We start from the raw sequence: 22985 nt of genomic DNA, 5'->3' as shown, positions 1-22985 counted from the left end.
TTTCCTGTGCCCAGAACTAAGATCTGTGGACTAGGCCCACACAGCATATCAGCTATGGACCAACCCAGACACGGCCTCACCAATCTCTAATCTGAGAGGGCGTGATGCTTTCTGTCGCTGGCTTGTTATTCTGGTTCTATTGGGGCGGAGAGAGGCTTTGGTCACCCGGTCCCATTCACGTGGGTATACAAAGTCTGCATTGCCTATTTAGCCCTGCCTCCTGAACATCAGGTCTCCCCGCTCTGAGCAACCATATCCGGGCCACAAGCTGTCAGGTGACTTGAATAAACTGACCTTCCAGAGTTGAAAACGATGAGGCCGTGTCTAGTTCTGTCCAATCTACAGGCTTAGTCTGCAATACGTGGTACTGTTTTCCAGCAAAGTCTATCGACCGTTCACTCCCTTACTGTAACATTTAATAAGGAAGACCCTTACCTGGTCGAGCATCAGCTCCCGCAACCGCGCGATTTTCTCCCCATCTTCAGGGTGACTCAAGATATAGTCTTTGACGAAGAAGGCCTAGAGGGGGAGGGAGTGATCGGCTTACTTCAGGAGTCACAGAGGCTGTGGAGGCCACTGTGGTTTTCATACACCCAGCATCTTGAAAGAAATGACACGGTCGAAAGCCAGGTTTGAGTGGCACACAGACAGACTCCTAGTGTGGGCAGCTGGTTGGAGGGGGAATACAAGGAAGATCGGAGACTGTGTGAGTTTTTGGTGGAACGAGCGGCAAATCCAGGTGCACACGCTGCACAGGACCCCGATCTCAGATACCCCGCCACGCCTTTCGGTTCAGTAGGGCCAAGTGGGGCTTTGGCGTCCGAGCTGTTGTGCCTTTCTGTTCAGATCTGGGAGGGCCAACAAGCAGCCTGCTTCAAGCATGTCCTGGCCAAGGCCAGACTTTTCTGTGCCCATGAACCCTGTGTTCAGGGAAACGACTTTAGGTGCACGCTCACCAAACAGCACCTCACTGCTTGTGTTCCTGCAGGTGCGTGCACACACACTCCCTCACCCTCACAAGGGCGAGAGACCTGGAGCGGAGTGGGTTTGCACCACAAAGGATGACTGCACCACTTCACGAAGGTCCACGCCTGGGCCCGTGGTGGCCCCGTGTGAGTGTGCTCCCATGTGTGCATGTGACAAAGAACAGATTTCTGAAGCCCCGAGAAGCCACACCTGCCACAACACGGAGCCCTCACCTCCTGGTACCGGGCAACCCCGCCGTTCACGGCGGCGTCGATCACCCCGTTCAGGCACATGGTCAGGGGGTTGACGTTCTGCATCTGCCTGGCCTGGCACTGAGTGATCAGCGTCTTCAGCTGCTGGTTCTTGTTCTCCAGCACCTCGATGGCGTTCTCCAGAGGACTCATCTCCACCTGGGAAGCAGGGGAGGCGCACGGAGGCTGGTTATCACAACACTCAGGAAACAGAGTAGATCACCTGGTTCCGCGTTACCTGTGCCCCCTGCCTGCCCCCTGCCCATCGGTCTCTCTACTAGGGGCTGTCCAGCAGCACAGACAAGGATGCTCCTTCATGGGGTCTGCAAAGGGATGGTGGTGACAGCCATTGGCTGTATTGCGGTTTGGGTCGCAGGGACCCTTAATTATCTATTGGCCCCATGACAATCAGTGTATCCTTCGTGACTGCTGAAACATGTCCGTCTGTCCTTCACCTTTCTAGATGCTAACTGAACGCAACGTACACGGGGGACGCAAAGATGCCTTTATAGGTGCTCCGGTGCCAAGGCGCCTGCAGCCCCACTGGACAGACGGGACGGGGACATGTACTGACCACAGGTGCCTGTGTGCCATCGCCACAAGGCAGCACAGGATGACTGCCAACTCTGCAGGGCTGTGGGCTGGAGGACAGCCAACCGGAATCACGATGAGCACAAATGCAAGGCTCTGCGGAGCACCCCATTGTGAAAAATGCGTGGGCGCCTGTCATTGAAGTGCTCCTCCCAGACCAGGTCGGCCAAGCTGTTCCTTGCAGCAAAGTGATGCGAGCTCCCGTTAGGGAGACAAACAAGAGTTTTCCAAGGTCACGGACATAATTTTAAACCAACGGAAAACCACTAGAATAGCTGGACTGTGTCAAAATTAGGACTGCACCTCCATCAAAAGACGCTACAGAGAGAAGGAAAGAAACGCCAGAGAGCTGGAGATAATTTGCCAGAGGCGAGCACGGGGGAAACAGGAATCGTTCCACGGGTCCAGAGTTTCTGTTTTGCAAGACAAACACTTTGCGTGTGTTGCAGAGTGCAGGTAGTCACCCCAATGTGCCCTACACCTGAAAATGGTCAGCAGGGTAAATTTTATATTGTGTGTTCTTGAAAAAAATAAAAATAAAAACCTCATGCTCACTTTTACACATTCCAATGCCACCAATATGAAAAAAAATCGAGGTAAATAAAACAGCCACGGGGAAAAAGATAAATGACGACTTGCGAAATGTTTCCAACCTGTATTCCAGACAAATTATCAGTTTCTCCACATCGAAGAAAACCACGACCAGTGCCCCCCCCACCACATGAGATGGAAAGAACAGACACAAGAAAACATCTCTTCCCCATGGGCAGAGATGGTTGCCATGGGCAACAAAGGCCCCCAACCAGGTCTGGCAGGATCCCATTAGTCTGTTCTCTGGGAAGACTGAAATGACATATGACACCCCGTGCTAGAGAAGATGCTGGGGACACGGGTGTCCCCGAGAACAGCTATCCCTTCCAACGGATGCATGCCCCAGCTGGCCTGGGAACCACAGGTTGCACTGTGGACCCTCTGATAGGTCGATTTGCTTCCAGGAAAGTTATTCTGAGGAAACAGTCAAAGAAGCGTGCAAAGAGTGATGTGTAGAGTGTTCATCCAGCACTATTCCCCCCAGCCCTCTGGGCTGCGATCTTTAAGTACCGCTCACCCCTAAAAGAACTGGGAGTCCCCAGAGCCGGGGATGCTCAAGGGGCTGAGGCATGCGGGTGAGTTGGGACTACCCATCCTTCCAGGGAGCGGGGGGCAGCTGGGAAGAAGTGAAGCCAAGCAGCTGGCCTCTGACCCACCCTTTCCTGCAGCAGCGCCCTAGGGGAACGGCGGGAAGACCTGCTCTCCTTGTCAGCAGAGCTTCGGGCAAGCAGGCGGAGACTAGCTGCTACTGGGAAAAGATACTCTCTGTGGGTTGCCCTCCCGGGAAGCCCCCGGCTGAAGGGCTGCTGTGGTCAATGAGCCCAGAACCCAGGAGGAGGCAGACATCCCTGGAGAGCGTCCCAGAGAAGCTTCCCAGCCCTCCAAAGTACACCACGGGATGTTTCGTGACTTACACGCACTCCCTGCATGAGGGACCCTGTGAGGTCCACTTCGGGACTCCCGTATGTTATCCTGAATTACTAGTGCTGATGTGGGACCGAAGGAACAGGAGGACGGGCCGAGGTCTCAGATGTTTGCCTGCTTCAGCCGAGACCTGAGCCTGAGCAGACAGGGCGCTGTCAGAAACATAACCCAAGGTGACCTCACCGGGGTTGGGTGGGGGGTCTGATCACAGAGTCCTAACTGTGCAGGGCGTGGGGGGCCGTCACGCCCAGGCCTGTAACATCTTTACTAAAAGGCTCACCTTTGCCGGAAGCCAGCCCTGTCCATCCTTTCTGCGCATGTAGGTTAGCGCCCCTTTGAAATGAGCTCTGACCACCCTCAGGAAAGCAAAGGGTGGTCAACTCTGCTGTCTGATCCCCCCTTGCCTCCTCCAGCCTCCCAGTCTCCTTCCTTAGTTCCCTCCTTCATTCCAAATGCGTAAAACCAACTGCATTGCTTTGGTAAGTGTTCCTAGTCTTGTGATCTGGCTTCCAGGCACAGCCTCTGTTTGGCTCAAACACTAATCAACCCATTAAAACTCTGTACAAGTTTGGACGTGGTTAGGTGACAAGTCACGAGTAAAGCCTGCTGCTGACCTCGGTCTGAGCTGACACCCCGCCCGCCCTCTCTGTCAGCGCAGAGACAGACTGCGGAGGAGACACAGGAGCTGCTGCCAAGCGGCTGCCGATGGGCAATGTGGGGCCACTTGAGAACGAGGACGAGCAGTAGCTGTGAAGGATAGATGCGAGGCAGTCACGCTCAGATCCACGAGAGACTCAGCACCACAGACAAAACCAGCCCAACCAACCCGCTCCTGGCCACTGTTCTGAAAAAACTGGTCAGTACAGGGAAGGAGCAGAGGTGTCCCTCCTCTCCCACGCCCCAGGAGGCTGATGGTTCTGGGGGACAGCACGCTGTACAGAAGTATCCCCAGGAGGACACAGAAGAGTGACAGAGTGTCCCCGCCGTGCCGTCCCCAACAGATGCATCCCAGTGCCTGCCCACACCCCCCAAAAGAACCAGACACAAATAACACAGCCTATGAAGCCGTCTCGCAAAAAATAAATAAATACATAAAAGTACACATCTCATCACCCCTTTATAACTAACTGCCGGTTTATAGAAACTACAGGGACAAAGGCATGTGTTAAAATCGCCCCACCGGTCTTCCATGTGCAACTTCCAGAGTGGAGGCAACATTCCAGGGCAAACCACCTCGTTTCTTCAACAACAAAACACTCCAAGGAAAAGAGCGATGGGGGCGGGGCTGTGGATTGAGAGAGACTTAGGAGACCCCTCGGCCAATGCCAACAGAGGGCTCTTACTCGGGTCTGGATGCAAACAACAAACAACAAAATCCCAACAAACGAAACCCCTAAGGTGAACAGACCCTTGGTGAAGTGTGAATGAGCAGTGACTGGACACTGTGGATCAAGGGACGACTGTTAATTATTTTGATGGGACACTGGATGCTACTGTGGTTGTGTTTTTGTGTTAATAGACACACTGAAATATTTACGGACCACATCACGTGGTGCCTGAGACTTAACAGGCCTGCAGGCTGCATGCAGCCCAACACAAAACTGTAAATTCCCTGAAACATGATGAGATTTTTGTGATGATGTGTCATAATGTATCTTGTGTGTGGCCCAAGACAACTCATTCCAGTGTGGCCCAGAGACGCCAGAAGGCTGGACACCTTGGGAGCACAACAGAGAAAGGGCAAGGGTGCAGAAGAAGTAAAGCGCGCCTTTGGGATAGCTGTGGAAGTGCAGAGTGGATAAAACGAGTTACTGTCTTCCTACTTTNCTGAAACATGATGAGATTTTTGTGATGATGTGTCATAATGTATCTTGTGTGTGGCCCAAGACAACTCATTCCAGTGTGGCCCAGAAACGCCAGAAGGCTGGACACCTTGGGAGCACAACAGAGAAAGGGCAAGGGTGCAGAAGAAGTAAAGCGCGCCTTTGGGATAGCTGTGGAAGTGCAGAGTGGATAAAACGAGTTACTGTCTTCCTACTTTCTTGTCTGACCTAACGCAGGTTTCTCTGTACAGAGGGAGGGCAGGCACCTGCAGAATCCAGGCACTAGATGGCGCCAGCAGTGGGCCTGGTGAACAGCAGGAACTATTTTCAAAGTGGAGCCTCATGTTGTCCTGATGGACATGTAAGCGAATGCTCATGATCGTCAGGTGGAGCTTTAAAAAATCATGTATAAATTCTATTTTATAGGTTTTTTCCATCTCATACAAAATTTAAAGGTAGGGTTACTTTCTAATCAGAAAAACAGTGACTTTGGTTTTAAAGACAGAAAACGAAATCGATTCCCAAGGAGCGGCAGACAGGCTCAGACGCGCTGGCACCCAGACGGGAGGGCGGGCAGCAGGCCTGTGCGCCAGCCTGGGCCTCACAGAAGGATGAAGATGGAGGCTGCTGAGCTCTATGGCCAGCACCCACTGGCCTCCCTCGGGGAGCCCAGGGCACCTGCACCATGGTGCCAGCAGTGGCATGCGGACCCTGGCCTCAGACCCGACAAGAATACACGGCGCTGGATTTGTTCAGGGCGCCACACGCATTTGTGCCACTGCAAAATGAAAACGGCATTAAATCCTGAGCCTGACTGAACATGATACGCTGGGGGAGACTGGGAGGGGGACGCAGTTGACACTTAGGTTTCTGGCAGGACATGGCGTGCTCAGAAGACCACCCCACTGGGGTGGTCTTGGGCAGAGGCCACCCCACTGATCTACTGGCCGAGTGGGCCTGCTCGCCAAGTAAGCAAGAGGGTCGGCAATGTCGTCACGGCTGGCACGCTTCCTACCACGAGGGGGTGGGGGGCCCACAGGGCTGGCTGCGGCCTTTGTGATATGCTGGGGACAGAAGGGCTGCTGCAGATGGCGGGGCTGCATCTGACATCCAGGGGGTCCGAGGGGCAGCCAGGGCAGCGGGGTGGGCTCTCACCCAGATGTGACCACCGTCAGCAACTGCTCTCCCTATCCCTACCACTGGGGACCAGAGCTGGGGGGCATGATTTTCACCCCGAGAGTTCCTGGGTGCTGAGGTTTCAGGTTCTGTAACGACACCCCGAGCTTCAGGTGGTGTTCCCCTAGGATCACCCGGTGTGACTGACACACCGGCGTCCTGTCCCTGCAGCCTCTCACCTCATGGACCTACTGTGCACCCAACACTGTCCTGGGCCTTCCCACGAACCTCCGACTCCCCTCTCACTGTGTGGACCTACTGCATGCCCGACACTGTCCTGGGCCTTCCCGTGAGCCTCTGACTCCCCAGAAGGAAACTGAGGCTGCACGAGATGAACCCACTGGCTTTGGAGTCAGAAAAATCTGGGAGCAAGTCTGTCCTTTCTCGGTGTCTCACTGTGGGACCTCTGGCAAAAGCCTGTAAAAACACGGGCAGGAGGAGTGAGCGCACACAGCTTAGAGCTGGGGCATGGCCACAGCCTTCCCCGAGCAGGCCTGGCACACACCCATCACTGCTGGGCGCACGGCTGCAGCGATGGCGAGGGACGAACCCAAGCTCTCCAACTCTGGGCCTGCCCACTCAGGCCCAGGAGCTCCTGAGGACTCCCGCTGGCTGGCTGGACGAGGACACAGGAATGTCCTCCTTCAAGCTGTGGTCCTGTGGTCGGTACCACACACACGTGCCAACTCCCTCTGAGCGGCACTGTGGACCTGGGTCGAGGGCAGAGGCCAGTGACCGAGGGTGGGACTGCAGTGGGCAGCTGTGCTGAGGGAGCACTGGGAATAATAGGGCCTTACCACTTCGCGCTTGTCCACCTCGAACCAGCGGGAAATGCCGGGCAGGCTCTGCACCAGGGACAGCGACGTTCTCTCCACCCAGAGGCTCTGCGAGACACAAGACAAGTCAGACGACCCAGAGAGGCGACGCCACCTGCTCTAGGCAGAGCCCGGCCCGGCCACTGGAACCCCCCGACCTCTCCTGGCTCTGCTGGGGGTGCAGTGGTTCCTGGGCTGCGCTGTGGTCATGGGGCGAGTCTGTGTGTCAGGGCCGCTCTCTTGGGCCAGGCTCAGTGTCCCCAGGACACCTGGGACACGGCTGCCTTTGGTAAAAGCTAATGTACCTACGCCTCCTTCCTCTCATTTAAACATGGTCCTTTCCCAGGGGGATAACCAACTGTGTGACATTCCCGAAACAGTGCCATTTACTCAGCAGCAGCAGCAGCGGCAGTGGCAGCAGCAACAACAACAAAAAAGGGAGGGACTTCTGTGAGCCAGCGGAGGTGTGCTGAAATGAGCAGGGCGGTGTCCCTGTGAAGGGGGCTGGACGTGTCCTGGTGGTGACAAGGCTCAGCCCGTACATACACGGGCTCAGGGCTCAGAGAGAGGGCGGCTCCAAGGGCTGAGAGAAAAGGGGTGGGCAGGTTCTCAAAGCAGGTGACAGCAAGTGGGATTGGGAGGGAGGAGGCGGGAGTCTGCCAGGTGGGGGTGGCGGAGGCGCAGCAGGGCAGCAGGCCCAGAGAGGGGACTGGCCTGGGAAAAGGCTCGGGGAGACCTGCAGGGAGAAGTGGGGCGTTGCTGCAGCTGAGGAGGGGGTGGTTGTGATGCCGCGTGCCCAGGGATAAGGAGCCACACTGATGATGATGATGACATATTTAGGGGATCGGCTACACCACCGGCAAACATTTAAGGTGACGATGACGATGACAGTGGTGGAAAGAGCAGTGGAGCGGAGGTGTGGGTTCTGGGGCTGGGTCCCCGGTTGTCTGAATGGGACTCCAGGCAAGGCAGCAGCCTGACTCGCGTGGAGCAGGACTCCGTTCGCTGGAAGGTCCTGCAGTGGAACTATCGCATAAGCTCTCGATCTTTAAATGGTTTTGGAGGGCCAAAGGGAAAACGTGTGTCCCGAAGGACTAGGAAGGAATCGCAGCTCTTTGCAGCAACATCCCAGAGCCACTTCTCCAAAGATCTCCCAGCCTCACTATTTAACCCACCAGCTCCCCTGGCCCCCAGGGCTGGTCTTTGATCACAGCTCTGCGAGACGGTCCATCCCAGCCACCCCTTCCCTGCTTGGCTGTGACTAATCCCTGGGTTCTTGCCCAGAGCGCTGGGCATGGACACCTCGGCAGAGGTGACAGGGCGACTCAGCAGGAAACAGTCACTGGGACAGGGTTAGGTTTCGGCTCAAGCACAGACTCGCTGGGTGGGAAGCAGCTAAGCCAGGAGCCTACAGCAATACACTGGTTTTGCTTCATTCAGAAGAGAGAATACAGACGACCTGGGGACCTGTCTGGCCTCCCCACGTCCCTGCCGTCAGGACCATGCAGAGCAGATAGTAATTCATCTCCGCAGTGACCCTTTACCCCCAGCGGGGCTCTGAGAGGTCACGGTCCTCCCTGGCCGAGCGAGCTCTGACTTTGCAGGCATACCGAGACCTCCGAGAACAGAGGAGAACAGCCCGTGCAAAGGGTCCACAGCTTGCTGCTCACCTGGGCCCTCTCCGAAACCCTAACAACACGCCGTGCTGACAAGAAACAGCAGCAGAGGACAGGGCAGGGTTCCCCCCACCCCCGCTCACTGTGCTCTGCCCGGAAGTCCTCTCTGTTCAGCATCCTTCACTCATTGCCCTCAACTGCACCTGGGAACACTTGTCCTGAGCCTCCCAAGGTAGGCTCACCTCAAATGAGTAAGAGGACTGAGCTCAGAGACTGGGTGTGGCCTGTGGCCACAAGAACTGTGACAAGCAGCAGACGCCAGGGCTCGCTCTCAGATACACCGGGTTAGATTTCCTGGGCTGGGGGGCCAGGGTTCGTCCCCATCAGAAAGTGCCCCCTGCCGCTCTGGAGCCCAGCAGAGCTCGACCACCACCAGACTCCGGGATTCCCACACCCTCCCAGTCCTTTCACCTGAGCCCACACGCGGGGAGGGTCCAAGCCCAGCGCTCCCGGCCCGGAGGGGGAAACAGCACCCCACCTACCTTGAACTCATTCTCCTTGTCCTTGGCGCCTCTGTGAAAGGGGCGGTCATAGCGGAACTTCCAGATGTGGTTCACCCTGTAGAAGCTTTTGATGTTGTCCGGGACGCCCTCTCTCTGCAGCACCTCCTGGCTCTCCGGGATGGGGGTCACGGCGTAGATCTGCAGGTCTGGGAGGGAGGGTCAAGGAGGACACCAGACGTGCCAGATGCCACGCAAGTCTGGCTGCAAGTCTGGCTGCGGCTGAGCTGGGTGTGGCGGAGAGGAGGGGCTGGGCAACGGCGGGCATTCATCCCGCTCTGGCTCAAAGTCATTTAAAACATTCCCAAGGAAGTGCCCAGAACTCTGTTCATACCAATCACTTCTCCAATGACAGGTCTTGAGTTAGTTTTAGGTAGGCAATTCTAAAAATATATCATTTTAAAATTCCTATGACCCATGAACTTATCACTGATTTTTTTCTTTTTGGCGGGGTGTGGGAAGGGAGTGGGTAGGAACTGCTTGGATGGTAGGTACTCAGGATGGTATGAATTCTAACCCCTGTATCTTATCTTCAGTCACTGTAGGAGACGCACTTGTCTTTGGTCCATGTGCGCCCCTTTTTACATTTATCTGTTTAATAATGTATCAGTACTCACGCCTGGGACCAAAGACCTGAGACAGCCCTGAGGGTGACAGACATCGGCCTGTGCCAGGGTCCAAGTTGCAGCCTTCCCGCCTTTGTGCTGCCTGCTTTCCCGAGTCTTGGGCCGAGAAGCCGAGGTTTACTTGTAGCTGTTATTTTAAAAATTACAGGTACTATAATTGCATCTCTGCCTGCTTTTCTCATTCCAAGAAAGATGCAAAGTAGCTTTCTCTACGTTTCTCTACGTTAGCTTTCTCTCATTCCAATCAAGGATTACTGGCTTCTGATGCATTTTAGGTTCTACTTTGGAATGGCACCCACAGTTATCAGGGGTCTTTGGGGTCTGTAAGACCCACCCACCGTTTTGGGAAGAGACCGAGGGAGTCAGAAAATCCCAGCTGGGGAATGTCCTTTGTCTGTACCACCTACGTGACTCCCTCCGAGCTGCTCCTGTTTGGATGCTGTGGCCAAGGGCCCCCAAAGCCACTGGGGGACCTCTTTTTCATTCCAAAATAAAAGTGTCAAGGGGAAAGGGGGCGAACGATGCATTCTGGTAAACACGCAGCTGTGACTTCCTCAAACTGAGGCTGTTTCCATGGGGTATGACAAGAGAAAATTTCTCTAAGGGAAATCACTATAAAGGGCTTTGAAAGCAGAGCTAGAGACAGAAAAGTTTTAAAGAAAAGGAAAAAAAAAACTAAACAGGATCTTTAAGAGATTTCAACTGACATCAGGATCATAAACAGAACGAGTGTGCTCAGAAGAATGTGCGTGGAAATGAGCTGACAGGACAGAGGGAGAAAGAGGACCTGGCGAGGGACAGGACCCTGAGGCCCAGCGACCCGGCTGGGACGGACCGGCAGCCACGCATGCGCATGTGCCCAGGGGCGGATACACTGCGCCTCCGCCTGGAAGATGGTCTCGTCGGGCTGGTTGGCGTGCTGCATGGCGATGGCGTGCGGGAACTCGGTCAGCATCCGCTGCTGGAAGGCCTCCAGCCGCTCATAGTCGTGTCCACGGCACACGAACTCCTTGTTCTGCGGGCGGGTCGGAAACGGACAAGCTGAACGGATGGAGGAGGAACCGAAACAGGTTGACAGCTGTCAGCGGTGAGGGGACAATGGGGCTGGGTGAAAGGTGAAAAATTAAGTAAAAAAAAAAACCAAAAAACAAAAACCCCCCAAACCTCACAGATGCAGACAGCAGTGTGGTGATTTGCAGAGGGCGAAGGGGGGACAAGCGGTGATGGAGGGAGACCTGACTTGGGTTGGTGAGCACACAACACAGGTTATGGAACTGTACACCTGAAACCTGCATAATTTTATCAACCAATGTCACCCCGATAAAGTCAATGAAGAGGAAAAACAATCAGGGCTATAGAGCCGAGCGCATCAGTCACAGAGAGAAACCAAAAGGTACGGCAGCTCTGGCAATACGTGAGCCCATGACCCCATCCCTCGAACAGCCTGAGAAACGCACCCAAACACCAGCAATGCAGGGCAGTGTCCATGAACTTCTCACCCTGGGCTTTCGGTGAACCCCAGCAGCACACCCACCCTCCCGGTTCCCCTGCCTGAGGAGGCAGAGAGGGTCCTGCCTTCTCAAAGCAAGGCGATCATGCCTCTCCCCTCATTCACACGAACACAAGCTAAAGACGTGTGCTGTAAACCGATACCGAGTTTCTCCCAGAACGCGGAGGAAAAGAAGTAGTGCCATCTCTGAAGACACAGTGCGCCCCCTCGGAGAAGCTGCAGAGCTCAGCGGTCCTGCGTGAGACCCTCCGGGAGCAAGGCGGGCTGGGTCCGCCGCAGCTCCAGCGCCATTCGGCTTGTAAAGGTTGAGGGTGTTCAGGGGCTTTGGAAATGCTGCACCCCTTTTTGCTGTTTTCTGTTTTGTTCTACAACTGGTGTGTCTCCTGTGGGTCAGGGCTGCCTGGCACCAGGGAAGAAGGGAGAAGGTGGCCCTGGAGGTAGACTGAGATCTGGAAAGATGGGCTGTTTCCGAAGAGCACCTCTGTGACTGGGGTGGAAGCGAGGGCGCTGTCACAGGTGAAGGACGGTGCCACTATGACTGACCTGGCACTCTGCCCCCATCTTATTTAACTCCCAAAGGAAACGCATACTTAGGTGCGACCTAAAGAGCATGGGGTGTCACTGAGAAGTGACTCTGCCCCCCATCCTTGCCCCTAGTCATTCTCCTCGGTGAAATGGTTCTTCGGATTAACACACTGTCAAGGGAGAGGAACATTCTCCACGAGGGTTAAAAAAAAAAAGCTATTCAGATCGTTCAATGTAGTAATTCATCTGAGCTTTAAAAATTACCTTGAAATTGATCAAACAATGAGAGGAAAATTTAATGTTGTTATGTGTTTTTGAATCGAATAATAGACTACAATCTAGCCCAGTGATTCCAAAGGGTGCAGTGCCTTTAAAGACCAATAGAGGGCGACCCTTCTTCATTTTGAAAGAAATGCCATTCCTATCCAGAAAGGCTGTTTTTAAAAGCCTGATGGTGTAGAGAATTGTTTATTTTAATAGACTTTTTAAACAAAATTTATTTTATTAAATGCTAAATTCCATTTAAAATTATGGCTCTCCAATGACTTTGGTTCTTTTAACTTCACACCTTTAATTCACATCAATTGCGTATGTTAGGTGGCCATCTAGGATGCCTTACAGAGGGCTCGCTGGCTGAACTTGAACTTGCTCAGGACACATTATGACTTCTGTGAGTCCCTTAGCCATAAACATGTTAGAGATCTATTGTACGTCTGCTTTGGTATAGTACAGGCATGCATTTATCAGCAGTAACTGATGTGTAACACAATAGAATATATAACAACTTTTTAAACCTCAACGTTCACTTTTTTCTTCTGATTCCTTAGAAGAAATTAAAAACAGATTTGTGGACCACCTAAAATCATCCTGCCTCAAACCACTACCTACTGTACATAATGGGCCCGTGAGCCCTGAGTCTAACATGCAAGGAAATGCCATCTCTTACTTTGCATGATTCTGAGCTAACAGGAAGTGGGTCTGCTGTAGCAGGGTCACCTGGGAACCCTCGTGGGGGTCCCCCTGGGGCCTCAGACCCCTGTGCTGCTCACGGCCTTAGCATGCCCCACCGAGTGTCTCAGAGCCAGGTCCCAGCCAGGAGCGCTGTGCAGGGGTGCCAGCCACAGCCCAGGCCTGCAGCAGGCCCGCCCTGGGACTCGGTCCCATTCTGCAGCTGGCCATGGTTTCTGCTCCAGAATGAAGCTTCCCCTGTCCTCAGGCCACCTACCTTCAGGGTTAGCTTTGGGACCACCCCAACATCGCGTCTCAACCCAACAAGGAGAATTTACCTGTGTCTACGTGGCACAGGTAAAACCCAAACACACCATCACTGCAGTCGGTGAAAGAAGGGGCCAGCCTGTCATTTGATGTCTATGCCATGTGACGCTGGAGTGAGTCTGTGTCTGTGGTGTTTGGATATTCTAGAATATGTATACTGTACACTCGCCTGAACCAGAGAGAAAACAGTTGGTTCAGGGACACAGAATCTTAAGCTCTGTAAGCTCTCAAGCACTAACACCTTCTACCTGAAAGGCCGATGATTGTTTGCTGAGTGACCATGAACTAGTCAATGTTCTCCTCCCCCTGGCGTCCCAGCATCCCCCAACCTACATCTACTTCTGCGTGCTGAGGGCAAAGCAAGGTTTGGGGACACACAAATACAATCTTTGTTCTGTACGTTGAGACTTAAAGTTCGTAATGAAGTCATTCCATTTAAAAAATTATCCCAGGCATGTCTCTTTAGCTGCTTGGGGAGGCACGTGTCCTCTCCTGACCAAAGCTTTTGCGCAAGTAAGACGTTACACACTGGAGTGTTCGGCAAGCACCAAGCACATAAGGCACTACTTGGCACCACGTGAAAAGTGGAAGGAACGGAGCCAAGTACTTTATTATCCAGCAGGCACCTCAGAGCATCTGGAAACCTGCCTTCTGTAAAGAGAGTCTGTACTGGCAATGAGTGGGCTCCCTTTGCTGGGTGACGTCCACCTTTTCGCAAAGGCGTGCGCTGCCCCACCCCGCTGTCCCCCGGTTCTGCAGGTGGGTCTCCGGGGGCTGTGGAATCGCCACGTTGTGACAATGCAGAACCCCCACCCCTCTGCCCCCACACCTGGCCTGCCCTTTTCTCTGATGCTAACTCTGAAGAAGAGTGACTAGCAGTCACACGAAAGAAATACCTCTAATGACCAAAGACTGCTTGTCCATACGGCCAACTTCGAGACTTAGGAAACAAAATCAAAAGGTTGTTGGGTGTCTTGGGACATTGATCAGAACAAGGCCCTCCAGGTAAGTGTGGGGTTTGCAGGCTGAAACGTGAGAAGAGCGTCTCGTGACGTTCTTGTGTCTGAAAGGGCAAATGCCACGGGCATCTCCCCTGTTCGGATGGGACATCTGCTGGGACTGTGACAGCATATTACATAGCACATTACTTACTCTTAAGAAAAACGGAAACTTTTTCCCATAAAACCCGACTCTGAAGAACTCTGGTTCAAGCCGCTGCTGGTCCATAATTTTGTCGTACAAAGAGGCCTCCATCATCTGCAAAGGGAGAGACACCTGCTCAGTCCTCCGTCTCTCAGCTCTAAGAAGTATGAAGAGGGCGTCTCATCTTGGGAAAGGAGACCTTGCTCTCTTTCTCAGGTGGCTCGAGGGCCCCGGCCATAAAGGGTCAAGTGCATTCTTCCGTGTTCTTGCCAGAGAAAATGATTTTGATGTGCACCATGTACAGGCGAATATTTTCCTCCCAATTAAATAACATCAGCATGAAGTGTGAGAAGCAGCCCTTTCTGGAGAAGTCTCGGGCCAGGCGTGCACCCTTGTGGGTCCGCCTGCCCTCGGACCGGGCCACTCGGGGCAGAGGGCAGGTGCTTACTGGCTAGGGATGGACAGGGATAACCTGAGCAACCCCCCCAGGGAGGCCCATGGCGCCAAGTGCTGTCTGAGCTGGGTGCTCTGAAGTGTGCCTTTAACGATGGTGGACTTTAAATCACTGGACACTTATGGCTCCCATTGCTGGTATTATTGTCCCCAGGGGTTCCAGAAAAGGATTCCTATTGTACCAGAAATCTGCCCCCCCGACCCCCAGGCACAGCACCTGCAAGAGCAGTTGGCCTGAAGTGCGATGCCCCAAATCTGTAAAAATCTCAGTGACAATGGCACCCATGGGCTCTGCCAGGAAGCACCATAGCCTCCCCCTCTCACAGGACCAGGATGTCAAGGGCGGCAAGAGACGGTTTCATGTGAAACCGCAGGGCCTGTGAGAGCCAGTGTGGTGGATGGGAGTTTCAGTCGGGGGTGTCCTCGCCAGCTCCCAGGTTGGAAGAGAGAGATCAACACCCCACTGAGGAGAAGTACTGCCAGTGAACTGGGCCTGCTCCCGCCAGCTGAATGAGTTACAGTGGGAGGGGACGGGGGTGACGAGGGCCGTTACAGGTTGGGATAGCATCTCTCCAACTGCTACTGCAAAATCCCAAGGCAACATCAGCGCCTCTTTTCTTTCTAAGTGAACGCTGGTGACCCTGTTTTAGAAACATGGAAGAACTTAAGGACATGACTCACAACTCTAAAGAGCACGACTCGGAGAGCCCAAGGGACCGGGCTGAGCCTGAGAGAAGGGGAGGCGGCGGCCCTGGCCTCGCCGACACAGGACATGAAGCTTGAGCTCTTGGGTGGGCCCTGGTTTCAGATGGGCCAACACAGACGCGTTTCTGAAGCTAAAGATGGGCGGTGCCTGCAGAATTGAGCCCCCAAACATTTAAAAATGGGTCTGTGAGCCATTCCTGCTATTTTGCTGCTCAGACTACGGCACGAAGAATAAAACGTGGTTACACAGCTGTGTGTCCAAGTGGGAAGCCGCTCCAACAGTGTGGGGTTTTCCCTGATAAAGTAAAAGCACTGATCCCAGCTTTGACTGTGTGTTTCTGGTGGGGTTTTCAGCCTACACCAGCGATTTTTAACCAGTGGCCACAAGAGTGTCTAAAACACACAAGACCTGGCCATTTCGTCAGGGGCACTGACCGCGTCTCCCTGAGACTGTCAAGTAAAAAAGCAACAACAGCCAATCAATAGCTGTCTGGCGTGAGTGAATCAAAATCATACCTTTTATTTTTTGGTCAGATAGGCAAAAAATATATTTTTGGCGAGCCAGGGAGTTTTAGTAATGTGTTCACGTGTGTCGTGAGATGAAAAAAGTTGAAAGCCGCCAGCCCAGCTGAAGGGCTGGCTCACTTTTTGCATCCTCATCAAAAGCATCACGCAGAGCAGTTCGTTACTGCCTGGTATGACAGCCGAGCGGGCTCCCAGGGGGGCTCCTGGTCCCAAGCTTCCCCCTGCAGGACCCGCCTGGAGGCCCGCAGGGTTCATTTCCTACCGGGATGCTCCCCGGCCCGGGGTGCCACATAGCAGGCTGCAGGGGCCTTACCCTCATCTTGCTCAGGTTTCTGTAGTCGTAGAAGCTCTCGTACTGCTCTGCCATCTTCCGACAGAGGATGACGCCGTTCTCCCAGCACTGCGGGCCACGAGGGACACCAGTTAACAACCCCCCCACCACATTCCGCACTCCCGCCCAGAGGTCAGAGGGGGCTGCAGTTGGGTCACGGGACTCCCTTCTCCACCCCTACGACCTGCCTCTACGAGGACCCCCGCCACGCTGAGCATGAAGACAGCATGGAACCAATGTGGACATTAGGAAGTTGGAAATGACGACCCCCGCCCCCTGCAGACCCCTCGATCAGAATGCCTAGGATGGGCCTGGGAATCTACATGTTGACAGCCGCTTGGGTGCTTGGAATGCACATCAGCATGCGCAGGCCCTGCTGGGGGCGGTGCTTCGCGGACGCCCACCTTGCCCCTGTCGAAGTTCTGGATGACGGCCAGGTGCAGCTGCTCCTTGCGCTGGCCCTCGGTCTGCATGGGGTAGCCGAGGAACTCGCGCAGGGGCCGGTCCGACCACTCCAGCAGCTCGTCGTACAGCAGCAGGGTGTAGGCGGCCTCTGCAAGTCAAGGGGAGGCGGGTCGCACGGGGCCCCGCCCGGTTGCCCCTGCAGCAAGGCTGCTTCCTGACAACCAGCAGAGGGCAACTTCCTGCACCCAGGGGACTGCAGAGGATGCCCAGGACGCAGGCAACTGCAGGGAAACGGATGGCGACTTCCCGGAGAGAAGGGACCATCAGGGGCTTGCATCTAATCGTCTGGCCCCTTGTTTTCCTTTTTTTCATTCTCTCCCTGACTCCCCTTCCATTCTTTTTTTCTACAAGGCCCGAATGTGAACATTATCATAAAAATGTCGAGGGACCTGCGTTTCAGGAAGATGCACCTCTGTCTGCAAGGGAAGTTCATGATGAGCCCCACCTCGAGGTGGGACTAGGAGCATGTTCCCAGGGGCACGCGTAGGAAAGCCAAAGTGATAGCTCAATTCTCCTGGATGGTCAAGGGCTGCGAGATCGGGGAATGGTGCTGGGGAGAGTCAGGGCGCAGGCAGGGTGCGGGAGGGGCAAAGAGGCCGGAGAGCAGCTGAGAGCACAGGAGAAACCAAAAAAAACTCTAGGGATAAACGCAAAGTTAGAAAGCACAGTCGTGTTTGGTGAAGAGAGTGTGTGCACGTGTGTATAAACAAACTGTTGTGGGCTGAGTGACGCCACACCCTGGTTGTCCCACAAATCCTGTGACAGCAGCTGAAGCAGTCACGTGTCTGGTGTGGCTGGAATTTTGGGGGGAAACGGGTAAAGGGGTGATTTTCTGTACACACGTGTGGAAACGGTGACCTGTGCGCTTAAGCATGATTGGCAGACAGGGAGCATGCTTAGCACATGCATTCGGCAGCCTCTTCTCCATGAGCCATCACTGCAGCCAGGCAGCTCAAGAAGAGGAGGGCCCGGAGTTCATCATCGTGGATTAAAGACTGTCGCATCGGTCCTGGCTAACACTAACAGCCAACTCATTTGCTAAACTGCATACAAGGGAGAGACCCTTGTGTTAATTACCCATGGAACTACCGCCCCCGCTGTCTCTCCCTTTCACGTCTCCCCTGCAGCCCTGGACTCACAGACTTGGGCCTTCTTCCTCTTTAATGGCCCGTGGCAAGCCCAGTCTCCTGGCTTCTGGGACATGGTGAAGCGTTCACGGCCCGCCGGCAGTCCCTCCCCACTCCATCAGTCTGCGCAGTTACCAGGACGCCCTCTCAATGCGAATGGCTGTTTCTGCCCCCCGATTAAACGAGCCCACGAGGCTCAGCAGCTACCAAATACATTCAGGCTTCCTACAGGGATGGTGAAGGCTGGGTACAACCTGATCCCCACTGACTGCCCCACTCCCATTTCCCGCTGTCCCTCCCCAGAGAACAGGTAAGAAGGAGCCGCCGCTGCTGCTTCTAAGAAGCCTCCAGCCCCACAGTGAAGCCTCTGGACCCGTCGGCAGCTCTGGTGAATGAAGCCGATGTGCCCTCATCCAGAGGCAGCTGGGGACAGAGGCGCCTTCTGCCGCATGGGCACTGGCTAGCCCCATCCTTCAGGTGGATAGAGACTCCACTGGAGTGTGCTGGTTGACTGGTGGATGCAGAGCAGGGCTGACTGGCCACGATGTGGCGGGTGGCGGGGAAGACGCTCTGGCCTGGGCCGAGTGGGGCTGGTGACCAGTCCACAGGGTCCGTGCTCGTCGCCACAGCCTCCCAGTGTCTGTGGCCTCCTGAGTTGGCCTCCTGGTCTTCAGTTCCCCACCTACCCTCCTAATAATGCCAAGCATTCAAGAAAACTCCACGCGTGCCTCTGTAGCTCCAGCCGCACTCTGCTCCCACTGTGGGCCCCCTCACATGCCATGTGGACACGCCCACGGGCCCTCACACCTGCAGCCCTGGGCTGCGACTGGCTCCCACCTTCTCCTAATGAAGCAGCTCAGGAGTCACCACCGTGATCTCTCAAAAGTCTTTTGTGCACCTGTTCTTTCAAATCAGGGTCTCTCTGGATATATACCCAGAAGTGGGACTGCTGGGTTGTAAGGCAGTTCCAGTTCTAATTTACTTTTTACAAACCTCCACGCTATGTTCACAGCAGCATTGTTTGCAATAGCTAAGATATGGAAGCAACCCAAGGGCCCATCAATGGATAAATGGATAAAAAAGTTGTGGTACACTTTTTCAATGGGATATTACTGGCCATGAAAAAGATCGCCATCCTACCATCTGTGACAGCATGGATGGATCTCGAGGGTATGATGCTAAGTGAAATAAGTCAAACAGAGAAAGGCAAGTACCATATGAGCTCACTTATAAGTGGAATCTAAAGAACAACATAAATGCACATACAAAGCAGGCATAGACTCACAGTTGCCAGAGGGGAGGTCGGTGGGGAATTAGGTCAAAAAGGTGAAAGGAAGAGAAGTACAGACTGGTAGCTACAGAACAGTCATGGGGATGTGAAGTACAACACAGGGAATAAGGTCAACAACATTGTAACAACTATGGATGGGGCCTGGAGGGGACTGGATATTGGGGGGAACACTTTGTAAAATATATGACTGTCTAACCACTATACCATACACCCAAAACTTAATACAGAATAATATTGACTATAAAGTAAAATAAACGAACAAAAAATGTCTTTTGTGTCCTCTCCCACTCCACCCATCCACCTCCCACCCTCTCCCCACCAGCTCCCAAGCGCTCAGAAAACACCCCGGAGAGGGGCCACTTCACACAGAAAAAACGCGGAGGCCCAAGGGCAGTCTTTCCACAGAGGGAGCCCGCGGCTGTCCCAGGGAAGGACCGAGGGGGCACTGAAGGCCATGTCCATGGAGACAGGAGGGAGAACGGTGGTTCCAGGGACTGGGGGCTTAGGCGGGGTGGGGGTAAGTTATGGCTTCACAGGCATGGGGTTCAGTCTGGGAAGACAAATGGGCTGCAGCTGAAGATGGCAGTGTCTGAGAATGTCAGTGCACCTCGCGCCGCTGACCTACCCAATGAGCACCGGAGGGGACGGTCCACTTTCTGTCATGTACATGTTGCCACACAATAAAAAAGGCAGAGAAAAAAATGACAATAAAGGGTTTCTGGCCCCCAAACTGTTCTCCAAACCACGCTTGCCCTGAGTGATCCAGGGGACGGTTGAAAGGTGAAGTGTGAGTTACCCCCAGAAAAGTGTGGGAAACAGGTAGCTGCAGGTGGGCCGTCAGGGCAAGCCGACCGAGGACTGGGGGTGACATGGGGAAGGTGCGAAGACAAATCACACCTCTGTAAGAATTTAATTTGGCAAAATGAGGATGGCTACCTGGGGTAAACAGTGTTTGTAAAAAAAAATCATACAATTTTTCATTAACTGAAAAACACATATAGCTTTGAGGCACAAACAACAGAGCAGAAGATGGAGGAAGATTTTGAACTTATTAGCAAGTTGTAAATGTTTTATTGTAATATGTTGCATGTTTTTTCTGTATCTTTAGTAGATGATACTATGTATGAAAGACAGAAAAATGAACCGCATCCAAAATTTCCAACAGATAGTCTTTTAAAAAGCGTTTATGGTTTGAACCAAAGGCATCACCGCGCAAGGGGGTGTGGGCACCTCATTCCATCACGGGGAGAACCGTGCAGTGAGGCTGCCACTAGACAGAAGAAGTAATAACGCAGGGGGAGGCTAAAGGGGAATTAGGAACGAAGACCCTGTCATAACAGGCTACAGAGGCCTGTGCATTTCAACAGGATCCTATAAAGAAGAAGAGTTTCTCCATCAATTTCACTTCCTCTGAGGACACACAGAAATGAGAACAGAAGCAAGATGAATAAAATGTCATGTGGGGAAAGGACTTCTTTCTCAGGACTTTGGGGAACATAAAAACTGCAAACAAATAAAAGAAAAAAGATTTCCCGAGTACTATGAGATGGATTTGGACTCTGCTTTGGAGAATCAAAACAGAACAGCGGTGACATATTGGAAGAGCTGGTCCTCAGCTGCTCCTCTCATTTCTTTTTTGTCTTTCTTTTTTAATGAACTTTAAATAAAACAAGCCTGCCAGGTTTTTCCCCACAGATATAAAATGGTTTGGGGGGTCAAAGGACGGGGGGCAACTGGGACAATTGTAATAACATAAATGATAAAAAAAAATTAAAGCTAAAAGCGATGCATTTACTTAGACCTCCTACTACCAGGCACCACTCTAAGAACTGAGAAGACTAAGGAGAATACATAGTCTCTGTCCTCAAGGAATTCGCCCTTTAACTAGAGATAAAGCGATTTTCCTGTCTACCCACCTATCCACCTACCTAGGCACATGTGCATCCAGACCTTATGTAACTGTTAACAAAAACGGTATGAGGGTGGTGTGATTGAAACGTGGAAAGTGGCCACAGAAAAAGACTGGGAGACATCCGCTCGGCTCGTCAGAGACGGGTGGTGAGGGGGAGGGGAGGAGTCGTCCCGGGAAGGCGCAGCCTGCACGGATGACCACAGGGGCTGGCCCGGCAGGGTGGACAGGAGGAGGGCTATGCCAGTGGGTGGGCAAGGCTGCACAGACAGGGGCTGGTCCACGACCACTGGTCTGGAACAGAGAGCTGGGACTTTCTTTTGTATGAAGACATAGATTGGCAATGGAATTATATCGAGAGGCGAGGTTGGCAAAATTTTCTTAAAACCCAGATGGAAAATAATAGAGGCTTGCAGACCATATGGTCTCAGTTCGGCCACCGTGGCATGAAAGCAGCCACAGGCAATGTGAATCCAAGTGGGCCTGGCTTCTACAGACACACTCTTTCCAAAACCGGGCGCCTGGTCCAGCTGGGAGAAGGTGGTTGGCGTTGCTATAGGGAGTAATTTTGGCGATAGCAAAAAAACCAGTCCAGCTGAGAGATGAGAAAGGCTCGTTTAAGGCAAGAAGTAGGAACAATGGAAGGAAATTATTCTGAGAGAATTTTTAGGAAGCCACAGCAACAACCCCTCATGAATGATGACCCGAGGGAGGTGAAGAACCGGAATAGCCAAGATGAGCTCAGCTCTCCCGACTGAGCAGAGACTGATGCTCTCGGTGGACAGAGCGGAACTGCAGCTGGAGGCACACGTAGATCCTGGGGACGCGGGCACCATTTCAGAAAGGACCCCATGCCCTTGGAAAGGTGAGGGAGTGGCCACAAACTCAGGTGTTCCCTGGAAGAACAGTGTAACAAAAGACCAAGATCCCCAGGTCCAGTGAAAGGGTTCTGGTAAGATGCAGTACGCGCATTCCGCCCTATTTTTCCCAGTGATTGCAATGAAAAAGCCCTCAACGGAATATAGAAAGCAACCACTGAAGGAGCCAGAAACATTGGGTTGGCCAAAAAGTTCATTTATTTTTTCCATACGATGGCTCTAGTAGTGCTTACTTGTCATTAACTTCATCTAAAACAATTTTAGTAGACTGTAGTGTAACAGCTGTCATATCAGTGTGAATTTTTAAAAAGCTTACCAAAATTGGTCCATTTTTGCACAGCCATTTTAATATTGAAGATGGAAGAAGACATGTAACATTTTTGGCTTATTATGCTTTATTATTTCAAGAAAGGTAAAAATGCAATTGAAAAACAAAAAGGATTTGTGCAGTGTATGAGAAGGTGCTGACTGATCGAACATGTCAAAAGTGGTTTGCAAACTTTCTTGGTCCTATTGACTGACATTTTGGCCAAATGGCCAAATAATTCTTTGCCATGGGGCCGTCTTATGTATTAGAAGATGTTTAGCATCCCTCCTGGCCTTTACCCACTAGAAACCAATAGCAGGATATAGCTAAAATACTCAAAATATCCAAATCAATAAAGTTCTTGGTGAAAAATGAAAAATGCATCTTTTGTTTTATAGGGAAAAAAAACACGTGGACTTTTTGGCCAACCCAATAAATCAGAGTAGGAAAATCAATCTATGATGGCCACAGAGTAGAGAGTTGCCTGTTTTCATTTTTTGCCTCTTATATCTTCCAGCTTAGATGATCGTGTCTCCCGGAAATGCACACGGAAATGACAGGAAGCCCTCCCAGAAAAGCTCCACTAGGCAGAGGACAGCAAG

The 22985-nt window shown here is 52.9% G+C and overlaps 1 protein-coding gene across 1 annotated transcript in view; it reads right to left on the bottom strand.

Annotated features, from left to right (window-relative positions):
- DOCK4 (dedicator of cytokinesis 4) overlaps positions 1 to 22985 on the bottom strand; it is a 314794-nt gene that overhangs the window by 12480 nt on the left and 279329 nt on the right. The window contains exons 36-43 of the mRNA XM_037041295.1: positions 16811 to 16959; positions 16389 to 16475; positions 14402 to 14506; positions 10813 to 10954; positions 9296 to 9462; positions 7120 to 7206; positions 1200 to 1376; positions 436 to 519 (exon numbers count right to left, since the gene is read on the bottom strand). Of these exons, the coding sequence (XP_036897190.1) occupies positions 436 to 519; positions 1200 to 1376; positions 7120 to 7206; positions 9296 to 9462; positions 10813 to 10954; positions 14402 to 14506; positions 16389 to 16475; positions 16811 to 16959 (998 nt within the window). The remainder of the gene's footprint in view (positions 1 to 435; positions 520 to 1199; positions 1377 to 7119; positions 7207 to 9295; positions 9463 to 10812; positions 10955 to 14401; positions 14507 to 16388; positions 16476 to 16810; positions 16960 to 22985) is intronic.

The sequence above is a fragment of the Sturnira hondurensis genome, unplaced genomic scaffold, assembly GCF_014824575.4.
Source record: "Sturnira hondurensis isolate 20B ecotype Veracruz unplaced genomic scaffold, ASM1482457v3 Scaffold0002840, whole genome shotgun sequence".
In the NCBI taxonomy this organism is placed as follows: Eukaryota; Metazoa; Chordata; class Mammalia; order Chiroptera; family Phyllostomidae; genus Sturnira; species Sturnira hondurensis.
The sequence above is the reverse complement of the archived record's forward strand: the minus strand, read 5'-3'. Positions and strand labels throughout refer to the sequence as shown.